Source organism: Morone saxatilis, unplaced genomic scaffold, assembly GCF_004916995.1.
Source record: "Morone saxatilis isolate NCDOM2014 unplaced genomic scaffold, NCSU_SB_2.0 Contig22, whole genome shotgun sequence".
Lineage (NCBI taxonomy): Eukaryota > Metazoa > Chordata > Actinopteri > Moronidae > Morone > Morone saxatilis.
In genome coordinates this window covers 17,316,052-17,327,901 of record NW_023339785.1, presented here as the reverse complement: position 1 = coordinate 17,327,901, position 11,850 = coordinate 17,316,052, and the positions used below count along the sequence as shown (strand labels likewise).

The window sequence follows — 11,850 nt, the reverse complement described above, 5'->3', positions numbered from 1 at the left end:
TGAAATGATCCCAAACTCTGGACAAAACCAAAACTCTGTAAAGTGTGTGTTTTAAAACCAAACTAGCTTGGCACAACAGCACAACACGAGGGCTTCAAAAAGCCAGTTAGCTACCAGCTAAAAACAGCAAACACATGGTAACTATGGTATTATACAGCAACCTAACGTTACTAGGCCACCGCTGAAAGAAACCCTTGAAAAGACTCTGCAACCAATTTAAAAGATGTCTTATCTTCTCTTTTGTAAATTTGACAGCTGCAGCCCTAGAAATTGTATGTAGCGCTCACCTGAATGGGTGCAGGGCGGAGGGCAAACAGCTCGTTTCGGGCCCCCTTGGTGTATCCGTTCATGTTGACCAGAATGTGGATTCCATCCTGATGAATACGATCAGCTGCCTTGCCATTGCAAGGAATCTGGAGGACAGAGGTTCCAGTTTGAGTAAAAATGGCTTGCTTGATCACATACAACAATACTTTTGATGAAATGACCAGTCAGTTAAAAATGAACATCCTTAAGGTTAATAGATGCTCCGTAAATATACGATTACTGATGAAGAAGCAATCCCAGGTTGTAACAGTTACCTGTGAGAGGTCTGTGAAATGATGAGCCTCTGCTACCACCTTTACACGGAAGTTGGTACTGTCATCAGGGCTGAGCGCATAGCAGAAAACCTTGAGGGAAAAAAATGACTCGCGCATTAACATATGCTATTATGAATACTTTATATAATTTAACAATGATTTCAGTAAACTCCTTGTATAGTTTACTGGTAAGATTGTAATAAGCAAAATATACAATTTTCAGGTCAAGTTTATACATTTTAGAAATAAAAGTAATTAATAAATATCACATACTTCAAATTTCTCAGGGTTGTGCATGCCAGGAATAGACTGCATAAGGTGGGAAGTGGGGTGGTTGCCAAAGTCAGAGCTGACGTAACCAACACGCAGACGTCCACCGCTGGACTTCAGATCCTTCGGATGCTCATATGCAGGTTTGTGCAGTGCATTGATCTGTGGAATAAGCAACAGTGTAAGAATACAACTACATCAGGACATACAATTCTAGTTTGAATTAGTTACACACACACACACACACACACACACTGTAGCAATGGTGGACTAACACCATGAAAAACCACCACCGATTAATCTAAAATCTATGTCCAACCTTAGAGCATAACCTCATCCCGGCAAGCAACCCATTCACCGCCAGCTTTCACCTCTTTTTCTACAAAATCATTAAATACATCCAGTATCTCTCCCATCCCTTACCTTCCCCCATATCCCTGCAGACAGTCACTGCCATCACCAGCCACCTTCCATCCCCGCCCCCCCCAAAAAATGAATTAAAGTTTACTTGCTTTTATCAGTGCGTGTACCTTGTCCAGACAAAGGTTTCCGTGGCGTTCAGCAATGGCCTTGCGGAAGCCGTGAGAGAGTGGGTACAGCATGCTGTGATGAGGGTGCACTGAAGGCAAGCGATTCTTGTCCAGCTGGTCAGCCACAATGCTCACAAGCTTCTTCATCCGCTCATCATAATCTGTCCAGTCACACACAATCTGGAAGAGTGACAAGAAAAAAAAGTTAGAAAATCAATTTATAATTCAACAGGGTATGAAAAAAACATAACTTTTACATGTACTGTACATATTTGACAAAGATATGAGCATATAACAACCTGTAGGCAATGTGCCAAGTTGCAGTAAGCATCGGGGAAGTCTGGCTTGAGTTTCAAGGCTGTGCGGTAAGAAGCAATGGCCTCTGGGATGTTTCCAGAATCCTAATTATCAAAATAAATGTTAGAATACAAACAACACAAACAGCAATGTATTCTACTATACATAAAGGAGTAGTAACGTCCAAAGTGTGCATTATCTACATGTGACTCCTCAAAGCTATAAAAACTATTCACTATTCAAAACAGTAATATTGCAATGATCCATTATCAACTGTATAAGACCGGTGCAATCCTACAAATACAATTTTAACCAGCAAGATCCTCATTAGTCAGTGCAATATTATTGACCAATTCCAACTTTTTATAAAGCCCTTTAGTCCCACCTTGTGGATGGAGGCCAAATTGCTGTGAGCATCAGCAAAGGCGGGGTTGATCTGGATGGCACGGGTGTAGCATTGAAGCGCTCCCTGTACATCTTGCATTTCCTTCAGTGTATTACCCATGTTTGAGTAGGCATCAGCAAATGTGGGGCTGATCCTGAAATCATAACAGAAAAATGGTTTAAACACATGACTTACTTACTTGACTATGTTGAAATGAATGAAAGAAATCTAACTAGTCTCTGTTGAGGTTAAACTGTACCGAACACGGGGACTGTACATGTTCACATACACCACCACATTAATACCTGTATCATAGATTTACAAACCTGATGGCCTCTTTGTAATGCATGAGGGCCTCCTGGAGTTTCCCTTGCTGCTGCAGGACACTGGCCAGGTTAGAGTGAGCTGCTGCAAACTCTGGGAACACCTGAACGAGAAAAAAAAAGGGTTACTAAGAAAAGTACAAGAATACCATGCTCAAATTTACAGCAATCATAATGGTTTTGTTAAAGACCTATAGGAAAGTATCAAGAACAGAAACATTTCCTAACTCACCTCTAGTGCTTTTCTATAGAGCTGAACTGCCTCCTCAATGTTGCCCTGTTCACGCTTGATATTGGCCAAGTTGTTAAGGGAGTCTGCGTGGGTTGGACACAAACGCAAGGCCGTGTTGTAGCATTCTTCTGCTTCGGACACCTGTGAAAGAAACTTTAGGTTCAATTCAGTAAATTCTTATCAACCTAAAGATATTGTTACTTAGGATTGTGCAGATATGGGACACAAAGCACTGCCTTACATTGCCTTTCTCCTTCAGGGCATTTGCCAGATTGCAGTAGGCATCGGGGAAGTGCGGCTGCAATTCGATAGCACGACGGTAAGTGTCAATAGCCAGGTCAATGAGGCCTTGCTCGTAGTAGACACAGGCCAGGTTTCCATGGACAACCGCATGGTTTGGGCTGAGACTCAGGGCCCTTAGGTATCCAGCCACAGCTCTATAAACATAAGAGAAAGAAGATATGGTGTTATGCTCAAGAACAGTGTAACGGCAAAATTGTGCACACATTTTAAACAAAGCCATAACTGTTAAAGCATTTTGTATACTGTACAAATGTATTTCTAAATATAAAACCACTCTTTCTGCAGTTTAGTTACAGCCCTAACCATGATGGTGAATCTGTGGGTGCAGCAAATCGGCCCGGCTTAAACAATGGTGTGTTACAACTACAAAGATCACAGCACAGACAAGGACGTAATGGAGTAACGTTCTTGACTCATTCAAAATTGGGTGTGAAGGGGCGGTGTTCCTAAAGACAAAAGATTAGACATGAACGTATAAAGGGAGTATCATACTGTCTACTATGTCAACGTTTGACACACCTGTCAAAGATGCGGGCTTCCTTCAAGACGTTTCCCAAATTGATGTATGCGTCAAGGAAATTTGGGTCCAGGGTCACCGCCTAAATATGGAAACAAACATTAAAAACATGGCACGACACAAGAACAAACAAAGACAGGAAGTAGTAGGATTGAAAACCGTTACGAGAGATGACGCAACTGACCTTTTCAAAATGGTGTATGGCCAACCATATCTCTCCCTGGGCATTGAACACACAGCCCAGGTTGCTCCAAGCCACTGCAAAGTTGGGCTGAGTCTCAATGGCTTTCAGGTAACAAGCCTTCAATGGGTTTATAATGAAAAACCACAGGAAAGGAGGAGAAGAGGTAGGATGGGAGAGGTATAGTATGTAGGAGGGAGGGTAGGGGGTTGTAAAATAAAAACGAATAGAAGATTGAGAATAAAAGTAAGAAAAAACAAAAAGGGCAGAGAAAGCAAAATTAGTGACTATTCTCCATCATGGCAAAAAGTGAGTCTACAGCATGGGCTCGTGTGCGCACAAGTCTGCCGCGCTAAGCTGCATTGCTTTTTCCTACGCTGCGCGGATCCAACCAACAAGCACACGAAAGGCCCTCATCCTTCAGTTATGACCACATTCTCGCCAAATGTAGTGGTCCCCACATCAGGTACAGTTTGCAGCCCTCTAATATTATCAACACTGATTAGTTATAACCCAAAGTAGTAAACAGAATTTTTTTTTTAACAAATAAAAACACCAGCAATAACTGCATGGGCGCTGTATATTGTATGTGGGCTTAATATCTCACAACCTAGGATGCTGGACAAGTCGTGCAAATGATGGTCCCTGTAATGCATGCGCAACAAACGCGAGCGCGCGGTGTGTGCGTGTCTTTTGCCACCACCACCACCACAATGCACCATATAATGCTGCTTGCGTGACCTTGCACCTGGCAAAAGTCATTGCTTCGCTGCTGCGCCGGCTGAATGGCCAGGTGAGACAGCTGCAGACCAACAACCCCTGGCAGAACACCTGCAGCACCAGACTGGCACACGCTCAGCGCCCAAAATGTATCTCAGAATAAAGGGGGCATTTCTGGGGGGGATTTGGGGTAATCAGCCAGTAGCAGCACTGTGATGTTATGTCATTGGGCGTTTGAAAATAAACAGCCATTTGCGATTAGTAGGGATTTACTATACATGTCAAATTAGGTGTTTTTCAAAAGCCAATTATATCTGAGATTTTGGGGCATTTGGGAGCGAGGCTGGTTTTGAGTGGGGAGAGGTCCGCAACCAACAGGCCAAAGGGAGTGAGGGGGTGGGGGTCGCATGCTTGCGCTTGCCGCCTTTTTGGTTGCTTCGAGGGTATCGCTGCGCAGCCCCTGCGCTACTGCAGACTCACAGCGCACTATCTGCATCATCAGAACGCTGCAACTCCAAATAAAGAAGGAAAAACAAAACAAAATAGGAAAAATAAACAACATGTAAGAGTTAGAGGGATCTTACTTGATTTTCACGATTATTGCTTCCAAATCCAAGTTTCTTTTTACTTAATACAGAATTGGGTAATTAGTATAGCATATTTTAAGAAATGCTTACTTTAATTCGTTAAGTTACTTTTTTTCTTTTGGTCTTCAAAGGAAGCCACAAGACAGAGGAGCTCAAGCATGAAGTGAGGTGGTTTTTCTTTTGTTGGCAGTTACAAACCCGTTACCATATTTTTGGACTTTGTCAGAGTGGTGGCCGCAGCTGGCTGGAAGAAGAGGAGAGGACTGAGGCTGCCCTAGTGTTCCTTTCCGCCAGGCACCTACGCAGGAATAGTGTCACCCACCTGAAACCTTCTAAATAACAATATCAGTTGTGGAAAAACCAAAAGAGACAAAATCAGAAAACAAGATCGTTAGTAGAAGTTTTCAAACAATACATTCTTCTTTTTTTTTTTATATGGAAATAAAACTGGTTCTTCCAAATCACAACAAACATAAAAACAGACTATTCTTAGTTTTCATTCATGCAATGAATGTTTCATTTCAAAGAAAACAAAAGAAATGCTTTGAGGGTAACTGGGAGGGAAGAAAGGCTTTGATGTGTTCAGTTTAACATTGAAATATAGTCAGGCTTCCAGCTGTCCATCAATTCAGTTTTCATATGAAACTACAGGAGGGCAGTTACTGGCTTGATCTTGCCCAAATGAACTGATCCCATTTCTTTGGGAATAATATTACATATTTAAAGGACAAGGGAAAAAGTATTAATCATTGCTTTTCTTTTACTCGTTTTGCATGTTCATGAGATATTTTTCAGACTTTGATTTCTTTATCCTGGCCTGCTTTCTTGAATCCTGGCCAATGGGATAGGGAGAAAAATCTGTGGTGTAATTATTTGTATCTAGAAGCCTCCACAGCTCTGAAATAAAGAAGTCATCGCTTGCTGCGCTTGCTTCTGTCTTTCTAACCCAGCATCTGACGCAGGTGGTGGAGTACAGATTGTGAGCTGTCTGCTTGACGCCATTTGGACCATTTTAAGGCACTTGAGAATGATCTCCCTTAAACCCACACAATTAAACACTATTAAATAGCAGTGGATATCAGGATAGATAACCAGCTGGATTCAATTCTTATTATCCACCATAGACAAAAGTAAATCTAATGCATATGTGTGCGTGAAAAGCACTCCTGGGGGTGTGCTTTGAGCACTGACTGGGTATAGCTTAACGGTCAGGAAGACAGCTCTGAGCGCGCACACTCCACCAATCCTCAGCAAGCGCGCGGGGGGTGGAGCGACAGAGCAGGGGAGCTTGTGACTCCCTGGTGCTCCTCCCCACTCCTTGACCCCCCTCAAGCACGAAATAAGATGGCCTGTAACCAGTGGGACAACTCCAGTCCAGATTTGACCCAACCCAGGGAACCCCCCGTCTAGTATAGACATGTTTTTTAAGGACAAATGAACGTGTAACAACCCCACACTGGCAGTAACTGTACTGACAGCAAACTGAGACCAAAAGCTTGTCAATGGGCATTTGATAAGCTATATTGGAGTACAGTGGTTAGGTTAGAAACCATCTTATTTTTTGCACTGCAAAGGTATACTAGCTTCTCATCAGTTCATATATTCTTCAAAGACCGAGCCAGCATTTTCCCTCCAAAATCAACAATATGAAAATGCATGGGCCAAGGTCCAAAAATGACAATACAGATTCAATTTTTTCAATTTTAAAACTCCAGCCTTTCTTCCTGAAAGGGGAGGGGGTGACCTCTTGTAAAAGGTCGGGGTAAAGAAAAGAACATTGGGACTGACAGTGACACAGGGTGGGGACAAATGTATAAGTGTCCTACACTGAAAAAACATGAAGCCGTCTAAAAATTTGTGTACTATGATAAAAAAAAAAAAAGATTTAAAAAATGTATTTTACAGAAAATGCAGTCCAATACTCCCACTAGTCTTTTAGCGAGTTGGGGGTGACAAAAGCTCACTGCAACTGGGAAAAATCCAAAAAAGGCTATTCTTTGCTGTCCTTCACTTAGTCAAGGGGGTTGAAGGGGAAGGACTTGAATTGGATTTAAAATGTCAAAAAGGGGAAAAGGAATGTCGTCTATGGCCTTAGTGAGGGGGAAACTAAAAACAAAAATGTATGGAGAAGGAAAAAAAAAGAAAAGAAAAGAAAAAAGAAAAATCTACAACAAAAATACGAACAACACATCTATACAAAGGCCAACCCGCTGTAACATACCTTAGCCTCTTCCAAACGCCCAAGGGCTTTAAGCAAGTTGCCCAAGTCACTTCGCACACAATAAAGATCCTGGGGAAGAAAAGAAACAAACATTTTAATTGTACTGCTACAATAAACCACAGATCCATTTATTACTCTAGAGTTTAGTGCCAATTTAAAGAGTAACTCGACACCCCTGAAAATCTCGTCTCTGCTGAGGGTTAGGGTTAGTGATGCACAGGTGTACTTCAGGTTGCCGTAACATCCCTGTTGTGTGTGGATGAAGGTGCAGCACACCAAACTACACCTATTAGTGATCCTGGTGTGGTTAGAGGTGAAACAGGAAACGGCAGCAAAGCACTGCTTCTCAGCCTGGTGTTAAGTTACTCTGTGTTTTCACTTACTGGGTTATACTGTAATGCCGACACATAAGCCTGCACTGCTCCCTCCATGTCTCCTGCGGCCACCAGAGCTGCTGCCAAGTTGATGTATCCATCAATAAAATCTGGCTTCAGTCTCAGAGCATGGCGATAATGCTCTATGGCCTCCTGCAGTTGTCCGCGCTCCTTGTACACGTTGCCCAGGTTGGAGTAGGCTTCAGCCAACATTGGATTCTGTTTGATGGCCAAGGTGCTGAAGTGAGCGGACCTGTAGGGCCAGAAGGGATACAGAGCGGTCACAACGCAGAAGAGAGGAGCTGACAGCGCTGGTTCGATGTATTATGAAGAGACAGCAGCAGGGTGTGAGTGGTGAAAAAGAGAAACCTGTTATATGGGTAAACATTTGAACAGCACATCATGATGAATATCCTTGAAACGTTGAATTCATTAATACATGACAAACAGTACAATCATTTTTTTTACCATCTTCCAAACAGACAAAATCTATCATTTAGGTGCCCATTATTTTAAGTAATTACCATGCTGGCAGTATACTCCAAACGAAGATAAACAGAACATTTTAACTTAACAAAGAAAGCTCACTAATCAGATTGTCATTACTTGGTACTAGGGGTGTAACGGTACACACAAGTCACGGTTCGGTACGTACCTCGGTATGGGGGTCACGATTCGGTACAACAGGGACATTTTTTTATTTTTTTTAAATCACATATAAAAGACTAGCTTTTTCATTTATTTTGACACCGATTGACTGCAAAATAAAAAAAACATCTCCAAAAATAATAAGATAAAACATAAACAATGTATTGGCTTCGTGTGATGTTTTTGGCCCCTGTCAGTGTTAATGTTAAGAGTTAAAGCAGCGGGGATAAAGGTTGTTCACCAAAGACGGTTTTTCCTCGCACTTACTAGCTGGATATTTCGGGGTGAATGCCGTCTTATGTGGGTCAGCATGTTTGCAACACCACCCGCACCTCGTGAAACATCGCCAGCAGAAAGTCTTTGTCCGGTCCTCACCATCATATTGTACGGGAAGCCAAAGTGACCCAAAACAGCTGATTTAAATGAAGCCGCGGCTCCTCAGCTCCCCACTTTCATCACTTTCTTCTTCGTCCTTTTTTGTAACCACTTCTTCTTATGTAGTCAGACTGTTTCTGGCACCTTTTTAGCTCATGTACCGCCGCCCTGGATTAAAGTGAGACGGAATTTATTTTAAACTACTCCAGACGTATTCGTCGTATGACTGCGTGCACGAACCGTGACCGTGACCGTGACGGTTTGGGACGAATAAAGAATACGTTTAAATACCGTTACACCCCTACTTGGTACAAATAACAGCAACATGAAAACACTCCAAATCCATATTATATTGGAGTATACTGTTGGTACTGTGTGAATATAAAAGAACAAACAAGATTAAACGTTAAAACCTGTCAACCGAAAGACCCGAAACCTTCACCGCGGCACCTGCAAAGCAATGGTATGGCCACCACCGAGACAGCGTTAGAATCACGAAGGGACAAGAGCGTGTTCGTATTAAACCGAGCAACAAGATTTCCAGGCGACAGCTCAGACGCCGCATTTGACTCCCAACACCAGTTGTGCGTTAAGTCAGCCCCCCCACACCTCACCTGTCGAGTCTTCGGCACTGGAAGTGGATGGAGGACAGGAGGAGCAGCACGCCTGTGTTATCAGGCTCCTGCCTCCACAGCTGCATGCAGTGGCGCTCAGCTGCCTCAAAGTCCCCTGACTGATACTCCCGATGCGCCAGCTCAGCCAACCCTTGGAAGGAAAGCATACGTTTTGTCGGTTCTGGAGCACCAACACAGCCCAAGGAGGGGGGGAAACAACATGTTAGAGGTGATGGAAGAAATTAAAGCAGACAAAAAAAGAAAACAAAAAATGAATAAAGAGATGACGCTAATGCTGTCAATGACAGATAATGGCTAACAATTTGAATTCAAGAGAAAAATAAAGGAAACACTGAGATTACGTGAAATCTTTGGTGATTTTAGATTCTGATATTATTTCTTGGATTAAAAGTCAATTCTCTTTTCAATTGCGGCAATTATTGTTTGTTTTTTTTACTGCCTAACATGTAAGGCTGTCTTTGAATTGCTCACGTAACCGCCTATAACATGTTTAAGTTATTTATTCCCTTCAAGAATAGAAACTGAATACTTGTACGCACATTTTTTTACGCTTTATCGTAAACGTTTTAGTGCGAGAATGATTTCTAGCGGATAAACCTTCGTTACAGCGAATTATCTGAGGTTGTCAGAACCGCAGTGAGCTTTCCTTGCACACGGTTTAATCTTTTGTGTATCAGTAAAACGTATTTAGTCAAATTCTATTTCATATAAAAAGCAAAACCAGGGTTTCCACCCACAATGAAGCAAAAGGTAACAACAATATTGATGCATGAGATGAAAAAACAAACGGGGGAGGGGGGATGGTACACTGGGCTGGTGATACTTTGGATTTCACATTTTAAAAGCTGAATCTAAAGACAGTACAGCTGCCAAGTCACATTTCTACAGCATGAAAACAGCAGATATCTGTGTCTGCACATCAGGATTTTATGTTGGGTTCATCAATAATCTCTCTCTTGTACCGAATGTGTCAGGTTTTCATTACTAAATGTTTTTATCATCCTATTAAAAGAGCTCTGCACAAACACTGGGAGTCACTTTAAGGTCAATTTATTCCGGGTGTGGCAAAAAATGGTTTTAGGGACATTCCAGCTGACACACAGCGGATCCACACCCACCTGCAAACAAACGCTTTAACGTCGACTGAAATAATAAATAAATAAATGCAGCTGTAGATCCGGTTCATCCATTAAGTTACATCACAACGCGTGTGTGCAAGAAGGATTTCAATTACGTAAACCGACCGCTCACAATGTAAGATTCAATGATCAGATATCAACCCCATCGATCAGCTTTAGGATAAACTACAGAGTACAGACAAGAGCAGGCTTTAACCTTGGGGACCTGACTGCAGGGCCGCTTACACTTGTTATCAGAGCCAAAGGCGGCCTTTTGTGTTTCCTCTGGTCCCTCAGAAATACAACGACATCTGGATGTCACTCGGGCCACACTTCAGTAGCTAGAGCTGGCTGTTAACGCAAACGAGTTGTTCTCACGTTAATAACTTACAGCATTTGTACATTTTACACACAAAACTATTTTTTTTAAAAGAGATTCACTCTTTGCAAACGGAATTGCTTCACATTATGCTAACTTAAGACTGGATAGATCAAACGCCAGGGTGGGTGCGTTAACTGCCCCCCCTGTGTAGCCACTGCAAACAAGATTAACCATCTTAAAAACCCGAGTAAACGTAAAAAAAACAAAAAAAAATAGTTTTAATGAACGCTGGCTCGACCGAAGCTTGTTAATCAACACGAGATAGCATTGCTAAGCTAACTGTAGCCACCTAACGTTAGCTCCACAATCAACCTACCTGTGCTGTCAGCCACGTTTCCCACTGAGGTCGCCATCTCCTCAGTCTTCGTGTCCTGCACGGTGGTCGTCAATGTGTCTCCTGGTGGACAACAGTTTCAGAGAGAAATCTAACGGTCGTCTTTCTCGGCTGCGGCCAGCAAACACGTTGCCAGGCAATGCTAACTGAGCTAACCTAACCGTTGATCTACCGTTGATCTACCGTTACCTCGCCCTGCGCGCAGTAAAGCGCTGCCGCTGGTCCGTATACAGCTGCGTAGTTATTAATCAACTAAACTCACTACAGTAGCTAACTTTTCGGCTGCATAAAACGTGGTGTTGTTTCACGGCTCCGAGCTGAGTTTCTCGTCACAACAAAGCAGCTAAGCTATGGACCATAAAATGGCGAAAGGGGAGGAACTAGTTTATGAGAGAAAGTAGATCCGCGCATCGCCATTACGAGGAAACGTGTGTGTAAAAATGTAATAAACGTCGTACTAGCGAAATAATCATTCACAGGGTGCGGGTTTGAAGTATTGTTATTAACCACGCGTTATGAGTTTTATCAGGTTAAATAAACCGATTGTGAGTGGTACCGCGCGGAGGAACACATTGGTGCAGTGAGGCAGAGTGCAAATGAGTAATGTTCCAGAAAAAGGCAGCATCAGTGCTTCAAAGATTCACAGGGATTACTTCCTTGTAGATTTTAAACTGGCATGTCATCTAAATATGTATGACTGCAGTCTGAAAGGTCACAGATCAATGACAAACAATAATGAGTTTGTTAAAGTAGCCTACTTTAAAATGTAGGCTTGTGTTTAGTATTGTTAGGCTGCGTGTACCACACTGTACATTTAAGTTATAAAATGTGTGTTAC

At 42.5% G+C, this 11,850-nt stretch overlaps 1 protein-coding gene across 7 annotated transcripts in view; it reads right to left on the bottom strand.

Moving 5' to 3' along the window:
* ogt.1 (O-linked N-acetylglucosamine (GlcNAc) transferase, tandem duplicate 1) overlaps positions 1-11,379 on the bottom strand; it is a 15,009-nt gene extending 3,630 nt beyond the window's left edge. The window contains exons 1-15 of one of the 7 annotated variants that reach the window (XM_035669615.1): positions 10,996-11,379; positions 9,159-9,339; positions 7,531-7,774; positions 7,148-7,216; positions 3,623-3,739; positions 3,441-3,520; positions 2,860-3,055; positions 2,619-2,771; positions 2,390-2,490; positions 2,064-2,217; positions 1,681-1,782; positions 1,364-1,561; positions 855-1,013; positions 582-671; positions 288-413 (exon numbers count right to left, since the gene is read on the bottom strand). In XM_035669615.1, coding sequence (XP_035525508.1) covers positions 288-413; positions 582-671; positions 855-1,013; positions 1,364-1,561; positions 1,681-1,782; positions 2,064-2,217; positions 2,390-2,490; positions 2,619-2,771; positions 2,860-3,055; positions 3,441-3,520; positions 3,623-3,739; positions 7,148-7,216; positions 7,531-7,774; positions 9,159-9,339; positions 10,996-11,032 — 2,007 coding nt within the window. In that variant the 5' untranslated portion in view covers positions 11,033-11,379. Of the gene's footprint in view, positions 1-287; positions 414-581; positions 672-854; positions 1,014-1,363; positions 1,562-1,680; positions 1,783-2,063; positions 2,218-2,389; positions 2,491-2,618; positions 2,772-2,859; positions 3,056-3,440; positions 3,521-3,622; positions 3,740-5,131; positions 7,112-7,147; positions 7,217-7,530; positions 7,775-9,158; positions 9,340-10,995 lie in introns of those variants that run through there. The other 6 variants (XM_035669616.1, XM_035669620.1, XM_035669617.1 and 3 more) reach the window with 6 other exon arrangements.
* Positions 11,380-11,850: the final 471 nt, after the last annotated feature.